The sequence below is a fragment of the Oryctolagus cuniculus genome, chromosome 11 (assembly GCF_964237555.1).
Source record: "Oryctolagus cuniculus chromosome 11, mOryCun1.1, whole genome shotgun sequence".
NCBI classification, from domain to species: Eukaryota; Metazoa; Chordata; class Mammalia; order Lagomorpha; family Leporidae; genus Oryctolagus; species Oryctolagus cuniculus.
This window is the reverse complement of record NC_091442.1, coordinates 82,135,876-82,155,620: the sequence shown is the minus strand read 5'-3', so window position 1 is coordinate 82,155,620 and position 19,745 is coordinate 82,135,876. Positions and strand designations below refer to the sequence as shown.

The 19,745-nt window shown below is 37.7% G+C and overlaps 1 protein-coding gene across 10 annotated transcripts in view; it reads right to left on the bottom strand.

The window, feature by feature from the left end:
• The window catches only part of SYT1 (synaptotagmin 1), a 675,493-nt gene that overhangs the window by 146,156 nt on the left and 509,592 nt on the right, over positions 1-19,745 (bottom strand). For all 10 annotated transcript variants that reach the window (XM_051846474.2, XM_051846480.2, XM_051846475.2 and 7 more), the window contains 2 exons: positions 17,391-17,558; positions 13,720-13,887 (listed from right to left, as the gene is read on the bottom strand). In XM_051846474.2, the coding sequence (XP_051702434.1) occupies positions 13,720-13,887; positions 17,391-17,558 (336 nt within the window). The remainder of the gene's footprint in view (positions 1-13,719; positions 13,888-17,390; positions 17,559-19,745) is intronic.

Below are 19,745 nucleotides of genomic sequence, written 5' to 3'. Positions count from 1 at the left end.
TACTGGGAGGCATGTTGCAGTTTATTCTTCACAGTTTTAAATATTTGGAAGTGAAGAAAGCATAAATTGGGGGTGAGATGGCATGAATTTAGTAATGATTTGACTTTGTAAGATGGAGTATATAATTTCTCTCTTCTTCGCTCTCTGCCTCTTTATTTACAGTGTTTGTAGTGGAAATCTAGGAGAATCATCAATGCCATATTTCAAACTGTGGTTTATAGGGAAACTGTTCTTCTGGGCAGCTTTATTACTTTTTAAAAATGATTTTCATGATGACAAAATATTGGCTCAGAGCAACACTGTAGTTGCTTACAAGGCACAGGGTCCTAGAAAACTTAGTGTATAAAAATATTTTGCTGTGCAGTGAAATTTCTCTGATATTCAAATATACCTAGTTGAATGTGATTTGGAGATCATTAGAATGGGTCACTGATTTTTGGTGTTTTGGGTTTAATTACTACATAGGTTGTTCTCCTTCTTATTCATCAGACCTGGTATTAGGCAGTGTGATGCAAGAGATGGGCACAGTGATTTCTTTTTCCAGGGACTTATAACCCAGTGGAATGGAATACAGTGGAGGTTGGGAAATAGTGGGACTTGACCCCCACATGATATCTATGTCACAGAAAGAGTGATTCAGAAGCTGGAGAGCTGCTCAGAGACTTAGGAGTAGGGACCCATACGGGATCAAGGAGGCCCTCCCTTGGTAATTACAGTGGTGACCTTAGATTTAGAACAGGGATAACAGAAACACACAAATTCTAGGGTGTGGGTTTGCAGATGAAAACATGATCATGTGTAGTTACAACCTCTCTGGCTTTCCGCTTCTTTGTCTTGAACTGAAGGCTAATAAAGGGGTTTACCTCCGAGTACAGAGAGGAGGAAATGAGTTAACACACTTGGCACAGTGCCAACTTCATCCAGATACTCAATAAGTGTGAGCTTAAACTTGGTGAAAAGGTAAATTTGTGCTGAACTTGATTTTCTAGGTAACAAAAATCGGTCCTCCTTTAAAACTGTATTTTTTTTTTTTACCTAAAATTAGGTCATGCTGCTGTGACACTTAAGGTTCCAGAGCCTTTATGTCATTTGCAAACATGGCCTCACTACCCACGTCACTGGGTATGTTACTACTTGAAAGGCAATGGCCTTCTCTGATTCCAAGGTCAACACTGATGTGGATTTTCCATCAGGCAGGCATTTCAAAGGCGGCAATCTCTGTTCTCTATTAGAGATATAGGGTGTCCACAAGCACAGACACCTGACTTCTTTGAATAGTCTAGTCTCTACTTTTTTTTTTTTTTTTTTTTTTTGATACTGGGATATAATTAAGAAAAGAGACTTTCATATACCAGTTTTTGGAAGACGTCTATTCCTGGTCTCTTTAAACACAAGCGTGAAGTGGAAATTCAGAGAAGCTACTTGTCAGACTATCGATTTATTCATGTAGAAATAACAGCTTAAATGAAAGAGCAGTTGGCTGCCTTTGGGTAAACACTAACCTCTGACGACATTCCAACATGTTTGCAGCTTAGGGAATGAGAACATTCGACCCAAGGGTATTTTCACATTTTCCCCTCTGCTAGAATTGTTTGTAGGGCCTTCTGCTTCATCCTCAAATGCTCATCTCTGCACACTGGTGTTTTCCAGGGTCCAGAGGTTGGTTCTTACATACATACACATGATGCCCCTCAGAAGAAAAGTGCTGACGTGGAAGGTGCTTTCAGAACGGAGGTCATGATTAGCATGCTCTCCTTCCAGGATGAGAGGAATCGCCTCCCCAGCAATGCTCTGTATGCGTGGTCTTCACCATCCTGGGAGATGGGCTGGATTTTCAAGATTCTGGGTTCTTCTAGCACCCAATGCACTGCTGTGTTTTCCAAGCCAGGAGTCTGACAGTTTCTGAAGCCCAGGAGCAAAAGTACCTTGCTAGTCACTTCTGGCTTCAAGCTTGCTGTGCCCCAGCTTGGAAAATAGTCCACATAGTTAGTAATGTGGGGGTCATTTAAAGTGGAGTGAAAAGTAAGAAGACAGAAAATAAGACTGGCAGGGAGACAGCAATTGCTGGAAGTTGTTTTTTATGAAGTGGAATTCTGTCCTCTCTTCCGGAATACTCTGGGGCCACTGTACTTGCTTTCAAGCCTGTGAAACCTGGGAAAGGTGGGTGGGAGTAGTGATAGAGACACTTTGTCCCTGACCCTACAGTGTTTTAAATGGTTCAAGAAACGATGGGTCATTTGCCAAAACACAGAGCAAGTAAATGGCCTCTGGTGGAACTTATCACTTATTTAAGGACTTTAGTTGGCATAGAACAGACCTGTGTTTGAAAATTATCTTTTTATCTTTTTAAAAATATTTAATTTTAAAAACATTTTTCCATTTTTATTACATATAATTATTCTTAAAAGAAGGAAATTACTGTCATAAATGTAAGGATTCTACCATGGCAAATGTGGGGTTCATGACCAGGATTATAAAATGAGGAAACGAGTAGATTATTAAGTGGAGGGCATAATTCAGTGAAGATCACATTTATAATCACCCCTATACTGAGTAATATGACATCCACACATCTTTTGTACTTCTCTGTGTTTCACAGCATTTTATATATGAGAAAATGGTGCTCTGAGAGCTCATGGGATTTGGACTCCAGTTCCTTACTCACTTGGTCCATTCTGCTCTTTCTCCTAGCACCTAACTATGGTCCAAGAGCTCTTGTTTTAGTTGTGGAAGCAACAAAACAGGTAGGTAAGGCATCTTTTTATGTAACTGTATTATTTGGCTATGAACGTGCACATGAAGAATAAGAATGTATGTAAAGAGGTGACAACTGAATGGCCCAGGATATACACTATATTCCTGAGGTCAAAATTTGGCGTGAGACCAAGCAGCATCAGAGAAGCTTGTAAATATAAAAAGCAAACATGATCCAATTCCTTGCAGTAAGTATCCTGGTACATTCAATACAGACTATAACTGGGGTCCTGGTCATTTTAGCTTCAAAAGAGCATGATAGAAATTCCAGGAGAAATCAAAACATGTCTGGAGAAGTACAAGTGTATTCATAACTGCTATGTTCATGATAATCCTAAGTTGGAAACAATCCCAAAGTTTATCAACAGGAACACGGGTAAACAAATTGTGATACATTCATGAAGCAGAACACCAATGAGCCATGAGGAGAGAGCTACTGTATGTGACTCTGTCAAGAATCCCAAAGAGAGACACAAAACAGTATGATTTAACTTACAAGGCTACCTCAAGAAGTTTATGGGAAAGTAGGATTAAAGATGCTTGTTTATGTGCAAAAATGTTTGCAATGGAGAATTTCTCCATAATATGCATTTCCACGAACTTTTTGAATCCCTCTCATATCTGTAGTTCAAGAACAGTAAAACTATCCTATGGTGAGGAGAATCGGAAAGAGGTTACCTCTAGGGGCTTGGGCTGGGGATTGCCTGGAAAGAGGCCTGAAAGATTTTTCAGGGGTAAGAAATGCTCTGTAACTTGACTGGAGAGGCAGTTGTATTGGTGTCTACAATTGTAAAGACTCACTGACTCATACACTTCACATCTATTATTTATTGCACATCAATTTTACAACTCAAAGTTACCACAAGGAGCAATTAAATGGCCTGTGGACTTTCTAAGAAGCCACAAATGGTGTGAAGCCAAGCTGAGGTGCAAAAAGGATGAGTTCTCATACTTAGAGAAATGCTTTGACATCAGAATTCAGCCTAAAACTTCTTACTCTGCAGAAAAACAGGTTAGTAGAAAAATGGACTTGGAATCAGACCAATTGGCCTTTCAGTCTTGAGTTCTCACTGGCTAGTCACATGGCCAAAGTCTGGGCATCTTGGTGCCAACCTTAGAGCGGAGGTGTAATAGCAGCAACATGGCCCTGGAGACAAATGCCCTGGTTTAAAGACAGACTAGAATATTTTCAGAGAACATCAGGAAAGACATTTTCCACATACCTGAGCTTTCTTTCAAATGGGGTCCAAGCCAAATTGGAGAACAATGCTTCCATGTTTAGGGTGTCACTGCCTGAAACTACTTTGTTTTCTTTAGAAGCAGCTTTGTTAAGGTCTAAGTTGCATACCCAGACTCGACTCACTTAAAATATGTAGAGTCCAGTGGATTTTAGTATTACCTTTAGTACGGGTTGTATAATCATCACCACTATCCAATTTTAAAATATTTCATCACTCCAACAATAAATTCCATACCTACTACTTCCCTTGCCTAACCCTGAGGTAACCACTGATCTGCCTCCTGTCTGTGGATTTGCCTATTCGTGTTGTAGCATATATCAACATTTCACTCCTCTTTATGGCTGAATAATATTCTGCATGGATATACCACGTTTGTTTAGCATCAGTTGATAGACATTCAGATTGTTTCTACTTTTGACTCTTATGAAAATTGCTATGAATATTCTGGTACAAATTTTTCTGTGTCCATGTTTCCAATTGGGGGAGGGGGTTCTATAGTGCAATCACTGGGTCATAAGGTGATTCTATTTTGCATTGTGAGGAATTATTAAATTGTTTTCCAAAGTGACTGCATCATTTTACGCTCCCACCAGCAACATATGATGGTTCCACTTTCTGCACACCCTCACTAAGATGTTATTGCCTATCTTTGATTTTAGCTCTGTTGTGTGGTATCTAAGCTTAGAGAAGTTAAATGGTGATGGTCATTGTGGCCACAGTGTGGCAGCACCGTCTCCCATTCATCGATGCTATTCTGGTTGACCTTTGTGAAACCTTTTCACACCCCACTCACACATGGAACCTAGATTCATGCCTGCACAGTGCCCTTGGAATCCTTAGGCTATCGCAGTCTCCTAACAAAAGCAAGGTCATACATCTAACGATCACAACCAAACTTTTTCAGCTAGCAAGGAAAGAAGGGTCAGTGTTTTCAACAACAAAAATAACTAATGCCTATTCAGTTTATCTGGTGCCAAATGCTGTTATTGCTTCACAAGAACTACCTCATTTAGAGTGCATTACAACTCACACAGGTGAGAAATAAGAATTCTGCTTTATGAAGGATTAAGGAACAAGGCCAAGGACATACTAGCACTAAATGGAGTAACAGAAAGATTCACATGGGTTGAGTCTAAGACCAGGGCTTTGATATCCTCTGCTATTCTGTCTCACCATTAATTTGCACTTGAATAAACTTGATCATTATGTTCCCAAAAGCTAGCATAATCCCTGGCTAACAAAAGGGTCTAAAAAATAAATATTTGCTGAATGAATAAAGAAACTTAATTTACGGAATTTAAGGGTTCTTCCTCATGGTTGGAAAGGATTTAGTCATGTGTAAAGCAGGTAAGGTGTCTATGTCGGTGCTCCTTCTCTGTCTCATCCTTTCATTGAGTTCTTAGTTTGCAGTAAGTCCTCATTCTCCTTCCTTATTCTGTAGTACAACTGGTGCAACTCAATCACTGACATTTTATCTAATTGTAGAGTAACAGATTGTAATGGATTAAAGATTTCACAATGCAAACATTTGGCCTGCTCAAAGGTATGTAGGAGTAAGACAGAAGGGAAAAACATTTAATTTTGAAGATTCGTAAACAAGATCATAAACAAAAATGTTCCAAAACATATGATGAGCTCAACAGAAGAGATTACATTTTAAAAGGTTCAAGTGTGTGGAAGAGAGAACAAGACATTTTCTGCATTGATCACATCGCTTCCTACTCAGAAACCTCATCACAGCTTCAAAAATATGAGAAATCAGATGTAGACAAGATTGCTCTTGTCTATATCATTTTTTTCATTCTCCTTTCATTTTCTATTTGTTCCCATCTCAACTCCCACTCCTTATTTTCTGCTCTGCCGGCTTACATACAAGAAATTCGTGCTTCTAAAACACTTTGCTTTAAATTCAACTGAAAACTCACTCCTTTTATTCTTTGGATAAAAAAGAAAAACTAACAATGAAATTAGTTTCTCTTGAAACAAATTTCCATTGTAGTGCCTAAGAGATTTTTTTATCTTCCAAAGAGAATGTCCCTCAGTGACCCATTTGAGAGACCATGTAACAATGCTGAAGTTCAGAATATTGTGGCCATAGTCAGAATATAAACCTTGCAAGAACATCCCATTCATGAATCCACAGAAATTAACAATTATTTTGCCTAGCTTGATCGTTAAGTTGTAAGGAAAACAGGCAACTCTTTCCCTTACATAAGTTACAGTCTCTACATAGTTGATGGCTATTTCAATGAAATGTATCTTCTGAAGACAAAAACAAACCATTATTGAATAGGACAGACTAAAATGTACTTTGAGAAAGGTTTTTGGAGAGAGGGGCCAGAATGTAAAAGGATTTTGGGCTATTGTCTAATCAGTGAATTGGAATAATTGAGTATCCTAACATGATTGCACTGAAGGAGGTATGGCTCATACATGTTTGTTACAGAAAATTCTTATTTCTTTAAAATTTGCTCAAGCATGTTACTTGAAACAAATGTAGGTTTAAACACTGAAAATATTGCAGGCACAGTTCTATTTACTGGGGATAAGAAGGTGAACAATTTCGACAGTATGCTTGTTCTGAGTCTGGATTCCTCGGTCTGATATGTAAGGGACAAATCGTCCTTAAACTGCTTTATTCAATCTTATCTCTCTGGATATCTGCTCAAGCATTCACTCTTCCCTTATCTGGGCTGTTCTTGGTCAACTTAGTTCTGTATAAATAATGATCTCTTTCCTTTCACTTTGGGGAGCCATTCTCAGGTTCTGTTTACTTACCCACATTCTGCTCAATCTTCCCCATCTCTGCTTCCTTGTCTACCTTTTTTCTTGTTGCTAAAAACATAATATTTGTTTATAACACTCACTGGTTCTTTTGTTATTTTGTATTGCACTCTCCCTTCATTAAATTGATCAGTAATAATGAGTAAATAATGTTTGTGATAATGTCCGACTTGCAGTTTTAGGGCTTTGCATCCTGGGCAAGAGTTCATGCTGAGTATTTATGAAAGAATACTTTGTGAAGAAACAAAAAAGGTATAGCTATTTACCTTTTTTGCTATGTTGCATCCATTTATAGTATTTGAAAGAAAATACATGGACTTTATTAAGGATCCAGAACGTAAGTGAAAGCTGACAAAGTTGCATTGAAATGTAATTTATAGCTACTGGTTGGACCCAGAGTAATAAGGGAGACTGTGTAAAGATGATGGTGAAATAGAAAGGGTGTGGGCTTCAGGCCTGTGTTTGAATGTAAGTTCTGGGATGGCTTATGAGAACTTGGACAAATTACTTAAAATTTCCTAGTTCACAAGCCTATACCCTACCTATTAAGACAAATACAAAACAGATGTTGAGAATGGGTATTGGGCAGTTAAGATGCCTGTGTCCCACATCAGAGTGCATGGGTTTGATACCTGGCTTCAGCTTGAGATTCTTGCCAATGTCAACCCTGGGAGTCAGTGGTGATGGATCAAGTAGTTTGGTTCCTGCCACCATCACGGGACACCTGGCTTGTACTCCAGGCATTTGGGGTGTGAACTAGCAGATGGGAGCTCTCTTCTTTCAAACAAGTAAGTACTAAAAAAATGGTCGTTAATCTTCATTATAGCGGTTTACTAAGGTAAACTTTAATGACCTTTGAAAAATCATGGCTCTCTGATCTATCTGTGAAGTAAAAGGACTTTTCACATATGTCCTGAGTTTCTCCCCCTATTTAATTGTTTCTTTAGAGTCTAATTTACATTACTTTCCAAAAGAATTCACAATAAGAATAAATATTAAATTTTTGTTTAGAAAGTGAACCCAATTATGTCTTATTTACTAGTCATGTGTTTTTTCTTATAATGTTCCTAGAAATCATATCAGGAAGTGGTGAGTATTTATTATGCATAATAATACAGTTCTAACTGGTGATTGAAATACTGACTACAGAATCAGAACCAACTAAAACATAGCTCTGCACAGAATCCTTTCTTTCACATTTTTCTCTAAACTTTTCCATGTTGAAAGCAGAGACCCACACTATAGCTTTAGCTAAGTCTTTAAGCAAAGTTAAACCAAGCTAACCCATGAATTCTGTGTATCAGGAAACAGAACGAAACTATTGTCACATAGAGCAAAGAAATACTCACTAAACCTTTAGAAAAAAGTGAGAAGATCTATTACCATTTCAAAGCCACCAACAAAACCAATAACAATGATATTGCTAAAGATCTATCCTATGCCACCTCTATCTTTAAAGAAGGACACTGAAAAAACCCAAGTAAAAACCATTTTCAGTGCTAGGACATTTTGTTTACACTTGATCTTAGCCAAAAGGCCAAGAAGCGTTTAAGACATTTTGTTTAATGGTGTCCAGAATATTTTAGATTTCTTTTATAAAATAGAAACATGATTAGTATCATTAAGCTCGACTTCAAAAAGGAGTTTGGAAATATTTCTGAAAGGATGATTAAGTCATTCATTCAAAATTATTTTGCACACCTACTGTGTGCTTACCTCTGCGATCACATTTGGTTTCACAGTGGGGAACAACAGATGTGGCTCAGAGAGAGCTTACAGCCTTGTGAGGATGACAGCTGATGAACAAGTGAACAAAAACAAGTAAACCTTCCTGAAACGCCATGATATAAATCAATGTCTGTCTTTACATTTCCCAAATCTGGTAGCTTGTGAATGACAAGGAAGATTCCTGTTCACATCCATGCTTAAAGTCCCTGCAATTAACCTTTTATAATGATTTCCTATCTGGGCAATGATTTGTTGGGTGGAGATTCTTGGAGAGCATGAGTTCCCATCTGACCATTAAATGTATTTAAAACAGCATCAGCTCCTTAACGATCCTTGGGCATCAAAGATGCCTTAGGAATAATGACTTTAACCCATTCCAAAGAGGTATCTAGTAATTGACCATGGAAGCTAAAAAACTTTTGCCATTTGATTGAATATGTATTCTCCAAATGCTTTCCTGTGGAGTAAATGTTTTTCTAATTAGGCTTAAAAATGTGAAATTTTCTTGCAAAATTGATTTTCCATTAAGGCACTGAAGTAGTTTCTCTTCCCTTCTGCTTGGGTACTAATTAAATTATGTCCCAACTTGTTTTAATTCAGCAATCAATTTTTTTTCCATTTGCACTGGATTACAGAATCTCATTTAACAATCACTGTTTAATGAATTCTAAACAAAGCAGAGGTGATAGACTTATTCCCTAAAGTAGATAAAACAGTTCTAGTAAATTATGAGAAGTTGAAGCAAAATAGAACAGAATGCTAAAAGAAAGATTTTGGTGTTTTCTAGTGGTATCCTCATGCTTTTTTTTTTTTTTTTTTTAACAAGCAGTAGAGGAAGGCATAAAGATGCCAAAGAAATTTTAAAAAGTGAACAAAACGATAAAACAAAAAATCCTGTGACGATGTAGCTGATACTCAGTGCAGGACTGAGGCCATTTCTAATTAGAAGACAAAAATGGGGGTAGGGCTGTTGATTGTAACAATTTAAAGTACTCAAGTATTCGCTAAAATTAAAGAGCAGTTTTAGGTTTCACTTGTGTTGAATGATTACTGTTCAATGATTAAAGAAGAAAATCTCAGAAATTCAACATAAGTATCTTGAGGCTCTTCCTGTTGGAAGCCTTTTGCAAGTGGAATACTGATAACAGTAATGAGATCCTATACTGAGAAAGGAAAGGATGTTGAGGCCATATTCCAAGAAAGGAAAAATTGAGAAAACGAAGTTTTTTATGTAGCTACTTCTCAGGACCCAGAGGATACATATATCTGTTTTTAAAGACAGAAAAGTAAGAGAAAGCTTAAGCTGTCTCAAATGTCAAATTTAGTTTTGGTCACTTGAGAGGTAGATGGAGAAAGTAGTCAATCAAGCTACATTCAAAACACACAAAAAGGAAACCAGTGACCGGGCTGTGATTGTGCTAACTTGAGGCAGAGGTCAAGCACAGGCAACCTCAGCAGCGAACAGTGGGACCAACGGGGTGTGCTTGTGGTTTTCCTGTCACAGCCGAGCGTTTTTACATCCCCTCTTTTTAAACATGTACTGGGTAACTTCCTGAGGCCCTGACTCTATCCGTATTTTTTTTCTTTCCAAGTTGATCATTTTCACAAATAAATCACTAAAATAAAAAACAGTGCTTTAATTGAATAAACTGCTTTGTGACTTTTATAAGAAAGATGAAGGGAGGGAGGGAATTATATTTTTAGAATTGTACCTATGAATTACATTGAATGTGCTTTTTATATTAATATCACACTAACATGATAAAAATCTGAACCCCATTCTATCAAAATGATCAAGAATTTGATTTCAGTGGGTCTGATTTAACCTGTTTATATCCAAGTTTCTACCTGAACAGCCTGGTAAAATTGGAAGTTCTGTTTTCACACTTTCCTTGATGTCATGCAACTCATTATGTTAAAAGGAACATGTAATACTATTAGATGAAGAAAAGCCTAAAATCATGAACAATATTGCTCATATAAAAACAATTTCTTGAAAATTGTGAGAACCAATGTCAATCTAAGGCTTCAATTTATTCACATAATTATAATTTTCTGCATTTAGTGGACAGAGGCATAAAAAGACGATGAAGCATATACCATTAAGAATAAGTATCATTTAGATAAAAAGATAATTGGAATCTTACTCCCTTTATGATGAGAACGTTTCTACCTGGGTCTAGTTATCCAGAGAAACTTTGTAAGCTGAACACCTGGTTTATGAGGTTTCTGATAAAAGGAAATAGCCACTCAAGTGAAAACTGTTCCTCAGTATATACCAACAAGGAAAGTCTCCAGAATTTTAATAGCGTAATGGTAGAATTATTTCCCTTTTAAAACTTCCAGAGGTATTCAGGAAGAACAAAGACACAGATATGGATAGAGTGAAATAATAAATCATAGAAGGGGATGAAAACATAAAAAGCAGAAAGGAAACACAAAGGATTGATCAAGAACAAAGATTCGGGGGCTGGCATTTTGTGATGTAGTAGGTTAAGCCTCTGCCTGCAACACCTGTATCCTTTATGAGTACTAGTTCGCAGCTCGGCTGCTCCCCTTCTAATGCACCTGGGAAAGCAGCTGAGGATGGCCCAAGTGCTTGGGTCTCTGCACCCACGTGGGAGATCTGGAAGAAGTTCCAGGTTTGGCCTGGCCATTTGGGGAGTGAACCAGCAGATGGAAGATTCTCTCTCTCCACACTCCCCCCCCCCCCCAATCTGAAACTCTGACCTTCTAAGATACATATAGGTGAATATATAATAGTATTAAAAAAACCCAAAAGAATTGTGGGGGTGGGTCTCTCATTGACTGAACGCTCACCATGTACCAGGCTCTTCACAAGGCATTTTACATGTATCCTACTTCATCTGTAAGTATGATAAGGGGCAGGTAATGTCAGACAACTTTACAGATTTAAAAAGTGTGTTTGAAAAAGCTGTAATGACTTGCCCAAGGTCTCAGAGCTAGTAAAGGTCTATGTGTTTGAACTTTTGCAAGCAAACAGTCTAGCTGGCGATACACAAAGCCAAGATGTAGTTACAGAGGAAGATGAGACAACACTAAACACCATGAAAGCAAGTGCCTACACTTTTTTCTTAAAGAGACAAAGGGTTCCAGGAATCTAGTAACTGATAATAAAGATATTAGAGTCAGCTGGTGTCAAGAAACAGAGAATTATAGCCTGCTTTTATTTCCTTAACTTAGGCTAACATATTTTGTAACTGTTTAGAAACTCTGAGTGTGATTTCAGAATCCCACACAACCTAGCAGTTATCCCACTGAAGGTCAGAGTGTGAGCCATGTACCCTGAAGCATAGGAGACTCATAGTCTGATATCAAACCGTAAGCCTACTACAAGCCAGTCAATTAACAAAAGCCTATTAGTAAACATTCTCCTCTTACTTTATCCTACAGACATTAGGAGTTTGGAGAAAGTCAAACATTTCAGTGAATGATAAAATGTCAACAAAATGCTCCACTACTTTTAAAAATAATTAGAACCATTGAGTGTTTCCTGTCGTATGGATGTTGGCTTTAATGTCACATTACTTCGGCTATAGGGGTGAACTATTTATAAACAGTCCAGAATAAAACCATACAGTATTGTACTTGGTTATTTTTGAATAGCCACAGTAGGGCACCATCTAACAGGGTGAATTTTGACATAGCTCTTTGGATTTGGATAAGATCTACATATATTTCCTTCTGTAAAGAAGGCAGAGCTTCCCTCAAGTAGTTCTACTTCCTTTTATCCTTTTTTATAACCAAATAATTTTAGAGCACAAATAAAATCCATTTTAAGCACAGCAATCAACAACTCTGTTCTACATGCTTATTTCAGCATAGAAGGAGCATAAAGTGAGTCACTTCAGACTGGTCACAGAAAACCTTAGCCTGAAAGGATTTGCAGATAATGGGCTTGGTTGAATTTCTCTGAAGGCTTGGACCACTCTTCATCTCCCTAGTGGCCCCAAAGTGGCCAAAACTTACAGAATCCTAGGGATCACAAATAAATGAGGCTGGTTGCAGTCCTCTGGGTAATCAGAGCTACATGTCAGAACACAAAAAGTGGCTGGAAAGAAAGTTGCTTTAGGAATTTGCAAAAGCTAACAGTTGTTTGCTTTTCTGGTATCGGCCTGCTGAGACATTCACACAGAAAAATGCCAGTGCCAGGCAGGCATAGCATAATCAAATAGAATTGATTATTATGTAGCTTAAATGCACTAAGGATATTGAACTTCTCTTTTTAAAGCATGCACACAAAGGAAAAAGAGACTGCACTAAACTATTAAAATCAGGGAAAAACAATGTGAAGAGTACTATAAAAATGTGACTCATTAGAGCCGGCGCCGTGGCTCAATAGGCTAATCCTCCACCTTGCGGCGCCGGCACACCGGGTTCTAGTCCCGGTTGGGGCGCCGGATTCTGTCCCGGTTGCCCCTCTTCCAGGCCAGCTCTCTGCTATGGCCAGGGAGTGCAGTGGAGGATGGCCCAGGTGCTTGGGCCCTGCACCCCATGGGAGACCAGGAAAAAGCACCTGGCTCCTGGCTCCTGCCAGGATCAGCGCGGTGCGCCGGCTGCAGCGGCGGCCATTGGAGGGTGAACCAGCGGCAAAGGAAGACCTTTCTCTCTCTGTCTCTCTCTCTCACTGTCCACTCTGCCTGTCAAAAAAAAAAAAAAAAAAAAAAAAAAAATGTGACTCATTAAAAAAAATGGATTTAATATCAGCCCCTGTGAATTATGTTTGATGCTTCACTCATCATGCTCTGGTGTCTTCTGCAGAAACAATGAACTGTCTGCAGCACACTGGAATAACCATGGGAAAAGGGCCATTTGATTGCTGCATAATAGCTATACAACCCATGTTGAAAATACTAAATTATTGTGGATAGTAGGAAGAATAAGATGATTTTCACTGTCCTTGTAAACAATGTGTATGTGTGTGGCACTTGGTAAGCTTTTAGAAACTGTGTGTATGTGTTTGTCCAGAGAGATGTCTATAAACCCTGGACATGAATCATTCTCTTTGCTTTCAAATAACACCCAGAAGACCTGTAAACTTTTTAACGAGGTCATGCAATCCCCTGACCCTATTTTGCCAGCTGTCAACAGCTAGAAGCCCTTTGTAAAGAGCATCTCTCCATAGGTTATTATGCGAGCAGCAACTGACGAATATGGCTTGTCCTAGTGGAAATTCTAATCATTGTCTTACCTCTTCCTTCTCAGCACTTTGCAGATCGCGCCATTCCTCAGTTACGTGACCAAAATCCACTGTGTTCATGGGGACTTTAAACTCCCCGATGATGTCATGCTTGGAGAAACGATCAAAATCATACACAGCCATCACCAGGGTTTTGCCACCCAGTTCTGAGTAGGGTACCTAAATAGGAAGAGATGAGATAAAATGTCTGGTCACAGAAATGTTTATAATCCATTACTTACTTAGGCTGTTTAATATTTATGCTGGATAAACAAAACAAGGATAATTGCATGTCTTTTTTTTTTTTCTTACATTCAATCTTTGGATTTCTACTTAAGACATACATTACTCGGGAAAGAGCAGGAACTTGACATGGTGACTTAATACCACCTTATCCCTCAAATTTTAGAAGTTCTTAGTATTATTATTAATGAGTTCTATTATTAGTTATGCTCTAAACACTTGACGATCGTTAAAGAATAAACAAGCCGGGTGCTTTGGCTGTGTAAGTTTTTCCTGTAGAATATTTGTTGTTGCATTCTAAGTTTTATGGTCGGGTGGTAACTTGCAGGGGCAGATGACTTGTTGCAAAAGTTGCATTAACTCTTTCAAGCTGTTTGAATACCACAGCCTAATGGAGCAGCAATTTATTAAGAGGTATGCTAGGAGTCTGAGAAGATGTAAATGAAATTCATACGATGCCTCAGCTGCTCCCCAAAATAATTTACTGATTGGCAGGAGCTGACAAGAAAATTGATGTTCTGAATATCTGAGATGCATTATAACATGGATCCTGAGGTAATTCTTAGGTCTGACACCCTTTAGGATGAACGGTGGCAAAGGGCCAGGCACTGAAGGCATCTCCAGCTGTTCAATGTATCTGGGACAGATGCTATGGGTTGGGAGTTCACTAGTGACATTTTTAATATTCAGTGAAAGCAGTGCAATCCAAGTAATCTACACTTCAGCAACTGGATAAAAAAGCCTAATGAAGAAACTGTTTAGACTTGTATTAAAGATGTGATCATTTTTCATATACTTCCTATTACTTTATCAGGGCAACTGGTGGTTTTATGTCTTGGCAAACATTTCTCAACTCCTGTAGATTAAGAAGGGAAGAAGAAGACTATTTGGCCATGAATGTACAAGAAATTGTAGTTTTCTTAAATAAATAATGACAAAATAAAAACCTTAGGAATCTGATTTTTTTAAAAAACTGTACTTAAAAGCAAGGCATAATATTTTCTTCCATTTTAGGAGAATTTCAAAATGAAAACTTGTAGAAGGGAATTTCAAAGGAAGAAATGCAAAATAGAGTGTGCATGGATAAACCCTTGAAGGTTTCATCGTATTTTTGAAATCTCTCCAGATTTTTCGATGACTGTACAGAAACAGCAACAATAGAAATCTGGGCTTGAAGTTAGAGAGACCTGGAGTTAAGCCTCCCAGTTTTCCACTGAAGGGCCTGGAAACAAGTGAACAGAAATCGGCCTCCTCACTTCTCAAATGTGGGTAATGGTACCTACTTCATGGGACCATTGTGAAGATGGATGAATAAACATAAAACACCTAGCACGTAGGCACTTGGGAACTGTTTGTTGTTGAATGATCATTAGGTCCTTCAGCAGTAGTTTTTGTTGTGGGAACAGAAGATGAATTTAATTTGGGGCATGTTGAGTTCTTCTGAAGTGGCTCTAAATTTTGAAGCTAATCCTCTTTAAACTCTCTGAGGTTTTCATTCCTAGGTTGTCTCTTGGCAATTCAAGAACCATCATCTACAATGTTTACTGCAAAAATTTACCAGTTCTCTAAAAAACTGGCATATTTCTTAAGTGCTTCAAAAAACATTTTACTTTGGATTTCATTATGGTTTGATCAACTTTCCCAAAATAAAATGGAACATAGTAAAAGTTTATAGACAAGTTCAGTTTCAATAATTGCATTCTTAGACTCACGCATTCACAGCAATGCATTATTTCAAAGAAACAAAGGTGGTTTTGGCACTGTGGCATAGTAGGTTAAGCCTCTGCCTGCAGTGCTGGCATCCCACATGGGCACAGGTCTGAGTCTCTGCTGCTGTACTTCCAGTCCAGCTCTCTGCTGATGGCCTGGGAAAGCAGTAGAAGATGGCCCACGTCCTTGGGCCCCTGTACCCATGTGGGAGACCTGGAAGAAGCTCCTGATTCCTTGCTTGGGATCGGCCAGCTCTGGCTGTTGCGGCCATTTGGAGAGTGAAGCAGCAGATGGAAAGCCTTTCTCTCTGTGTCTCCCTGTCTCTCTCTGTAAGTCTACCTCTCACATACGTTAATAAATATTAAAAAGAAGAAATAAAGGTGACTCAAAGTTTCCCTAACATTATTTCTAATAACTTTATATTCGACTTCTTAAATTCTGGTTAGACATTTCTGACAAATTGAGACCAAATAGAAATTTTCATGTTTTGTGTTATCTCACAGTTGTTGGCTCTTTATAAGCTGAATGTTTCTATAGTGTTTTCACCAGTACTCTAAATTAACTGTGTGGGTTTGGAAGAATTAGATATTTAAAATAGGATTGCTGAGAATATATTAGTGACTTTTTTCTTGAAAACAAAACAAAACAGAATAGCATAGGGACAGAGCCCCTTTATGAAACTGAATACAAGGCTTGAGAAAATGACTCATGCTGTCATTCATTTTAAATTCATTTCAAAGCCTGAGACATATGCTACTGCTATGCCTGGGTGAAAAACTTTTTTACTGCTTATTTATTTTCATCTACTTGAAAGGCAGAGAGAGACACAGAGCAAGAGCAATCTTCCATCCAGTGGTACAATCTCTAAATGGGCTGGGCAGGCTGAAGCCAAAAACTCTGCCCAGGTCTCCCATATGGATGTCACGTGAGCCAGGGTGCCTTAGCAGGGAGCTAGGTCAGAAGTGGCGTGGTTGGACTTGAGCCAGTACTCTGATACGGGGTGGGTCAAAACACCTGCCTGAAGGGGTGATTTCGAGTCAACCTACTGGTATATTCTCAGGCATTTCATTTTTAAGAAATGTATTATCCAAAGTAGTACATTCAAGAAGTCTTACTTTTTAAAGATTTGCATCAAAGAATCTTTTTTATGAAGACTTCAAGCCAAGAGCAGGCCTGCAGGTCATGTTTTCCTGATTGGTTATTACATAGCCAGAATTCCTCCTTGTTATTACTTGCAAAATGAACTGTTTCAACAAGATGATGAACATGAGGAAAGAGTAGAGAAATATTGATGTTAAGAAGAATAGTTTTAGAGTGCTTGGACTGGCCTTTGTAGATGAAGAAATGTCTACCATTTGAGCACTGGAACAGAGCTTACTTTATTCTGCAATTGAATTTAGGACCTTTGAAACTCAGCAAAATAATGATTGTAACTTTTTTGGAATTAATTTAGAGGGGGGAGTGTCTAAACCTATCGGCACACTTGATGCAGACCCTACTTTCCAGATGTGACTGTGACACCTTAGTCACATTCCAGTCTGTACTCCATTCCACAATAACAGAGCTTAATCCCATTTTGCTTACAGTGAAAGGCAATATAGAGTCATCATTAGACTAAATATAAAATATTCTGAATAGAATCATTTGAGTCCCAGAGAAGGTGTTCATGTGCAATGTCCACATATTTGTCAGGGTGTGATCAGCCTTTTAAATAATCGAAAAAAAATTACCTTGAAAGTAAACTGCTCATTGAAGACAGGGTTAAGAGTTTTCCGGTGGACCTTTGTCTCAAACTTCTTCTTTTTATCGGGCAGCAGAAACACTTTGACGTAGGGGTCAGAAGTACCCCCCATGTCTAAGGCGGGCAGTTCGGCAGCCTGGATGATCCCTACCAGCAGCTGAAACGGACAAGAGAAGACAGCATGCTCAGACAGTGGTACACGCTTTAGAGAAAATTGATTTGCCCCTAATGCTCCATATTGTGATTTCTCCCTGTTCCTCTTTGCTTCTAATAAACTTTTATTCTCTTATGAATCTGAACACAGAAAGCAAATGAAGAGTGCTATACAGACTTCAGAAACCCAATTATGACAGATGCAGGCTCTAGGAAGCCTGTTTAAGCACAAAAGAGGTTTTTAAAAGGTTACTGATTACAGTTAGATAGGGAATTCATATTTCCAGAAGAGTTGCAATCAAATAAGCTTCCAGTTGCTAAAAGCTCTCATGCATTGTTTTTTCTTTCCAGGGCATGATTTCTACATAGAAATAAATCATTAAACAATCACCAAGTCTATAATTGTGAAGTAGGATATTTTTATCCTTTACCAAAGCCTCACATCAGCTAGTAGAAATTCATTAGAAATAATGTAGCATTTTGAGATTAAAATTTAAGACCTTCAAGTTTCCATCACATTTGATCTTTATTCATACATTAGCTATGCTTTTAACTTGCTATAAAATTATTACCCATTAACTCCTTTGTTTAAGTAATAGGACACACAGCCAAAGAAATATAATTTCAGCCCCTTAGACAGGAAAGTGAGTTTTCTTTTAGTGCAATGTAGGTATTTTTTGGATTTTTTTCCAAATATAACAGAATCTCTGCATTGCTTTAAGACTATTTTCTCAACAATTCAGTTTTAAGCCACTTTTGATATATTAGAATATTATGGCATTATTAATTTTTTTTAAATCGTGTGAGTAGAATGTTTTGGATACCATGCCATCAGAGATTTTGTGTCAACTGACGGGCTTAGGCTTATTCGGGAAACAAAGAGTAGACTCTTACTATTATTCTAGGTACATACTATTCAGCAAATGCAGTCACACCACGTGTTTTCACAGTAGAGCCTGAAAATTTGATCTAGAGTCTTTCTAGGCAATAGAATATGAAAACTATTCACCTTCTTCAAGTCACTCACACCTGGTTTTTTTTTTTTTTTTTTTTTTTTTTTTTAATAAAACTGACCTACCATATTCTTAAGTGCATTTTGGAGAGCTGGCTGAATTTTTAAGCTGGATCAATACCCTGACTGATGATATTGTTTCCATGTTACAACTGTAATATCTTTTTTGTGGTATCATAAAACAGCACTGAGTGCTGGATTGTAGCTATGCAACACACAGACAGATGGTCCAAGGATAGCTAAAAGAGGCATCAGATTATAAAGACATGATTAGTAAAGCAAACAGTCTGTCTCTTGGTTTGCTAAATTTGTATTTGGTATTTGCCTTTATGTAGCAATGTGAATAGCAAAAATTCTATTTCCTCATTCTCAATTTTTACTGGCAATTTTGCTTCTGAGCAGGGAAAACACTAGAGATAGCTAAAACTCTTTAAAACCCAATCGTTTATATTTTAGAGAATCTTGGATGGTTAATAAAGGATAGAATGCCTTCTTCCCATCTCCCGCTGCTTTTTGCCTAACATACATTTCACATTTCTATCCATGAAGTTTCTTAATTAGAGTATTTCAGGGTTATCTTTTGGTAAGCAAAAATAGGCATGTTTGGCTGTAGTTTTATCTACAAAGTTCCTCAGACTTTATCTTCTTTGCTTCTTAGGAATCATCCTATAAAACAAATTAGCCACCAGAGGATTTGTAAAGACCAATGCATAATATTTAAAAAAAATCATCGGGCAAAATCTTCTAGATGCTTAGAACAGAATGTCTTTTTAGATTTAATGTTTGCTGAAGAAGGAATAATGAGGGTATTATTATACTTTTGTTAGAGTAAAAAATAATTCAGTGCAATTATTAGTCATGTTAGAGTAAAAAAATTTAGTGCAATTATCAGTTATGTTAGAGTAAAAAATAATTCAGTGCAATTTTCTTAAAATTGCTACTACTCTACGAAATGATGCTGGTAGTGACTAAAGCCAACTTAGAAGTTTCAGAATTATGACTAATCAGGATGAGATACCACTAGATTTCTACTGGAAAATATGAAGTGGGAATAAAATAGAAAAAAATTACATGTATATATAAAGTTAAATTTCTGGAAAACATGTTATATATTAAGATAATGTAAGTTGATTTTGACCTTTCCTAGAATATATGAATAGATTTTGTGCCTAACCACGT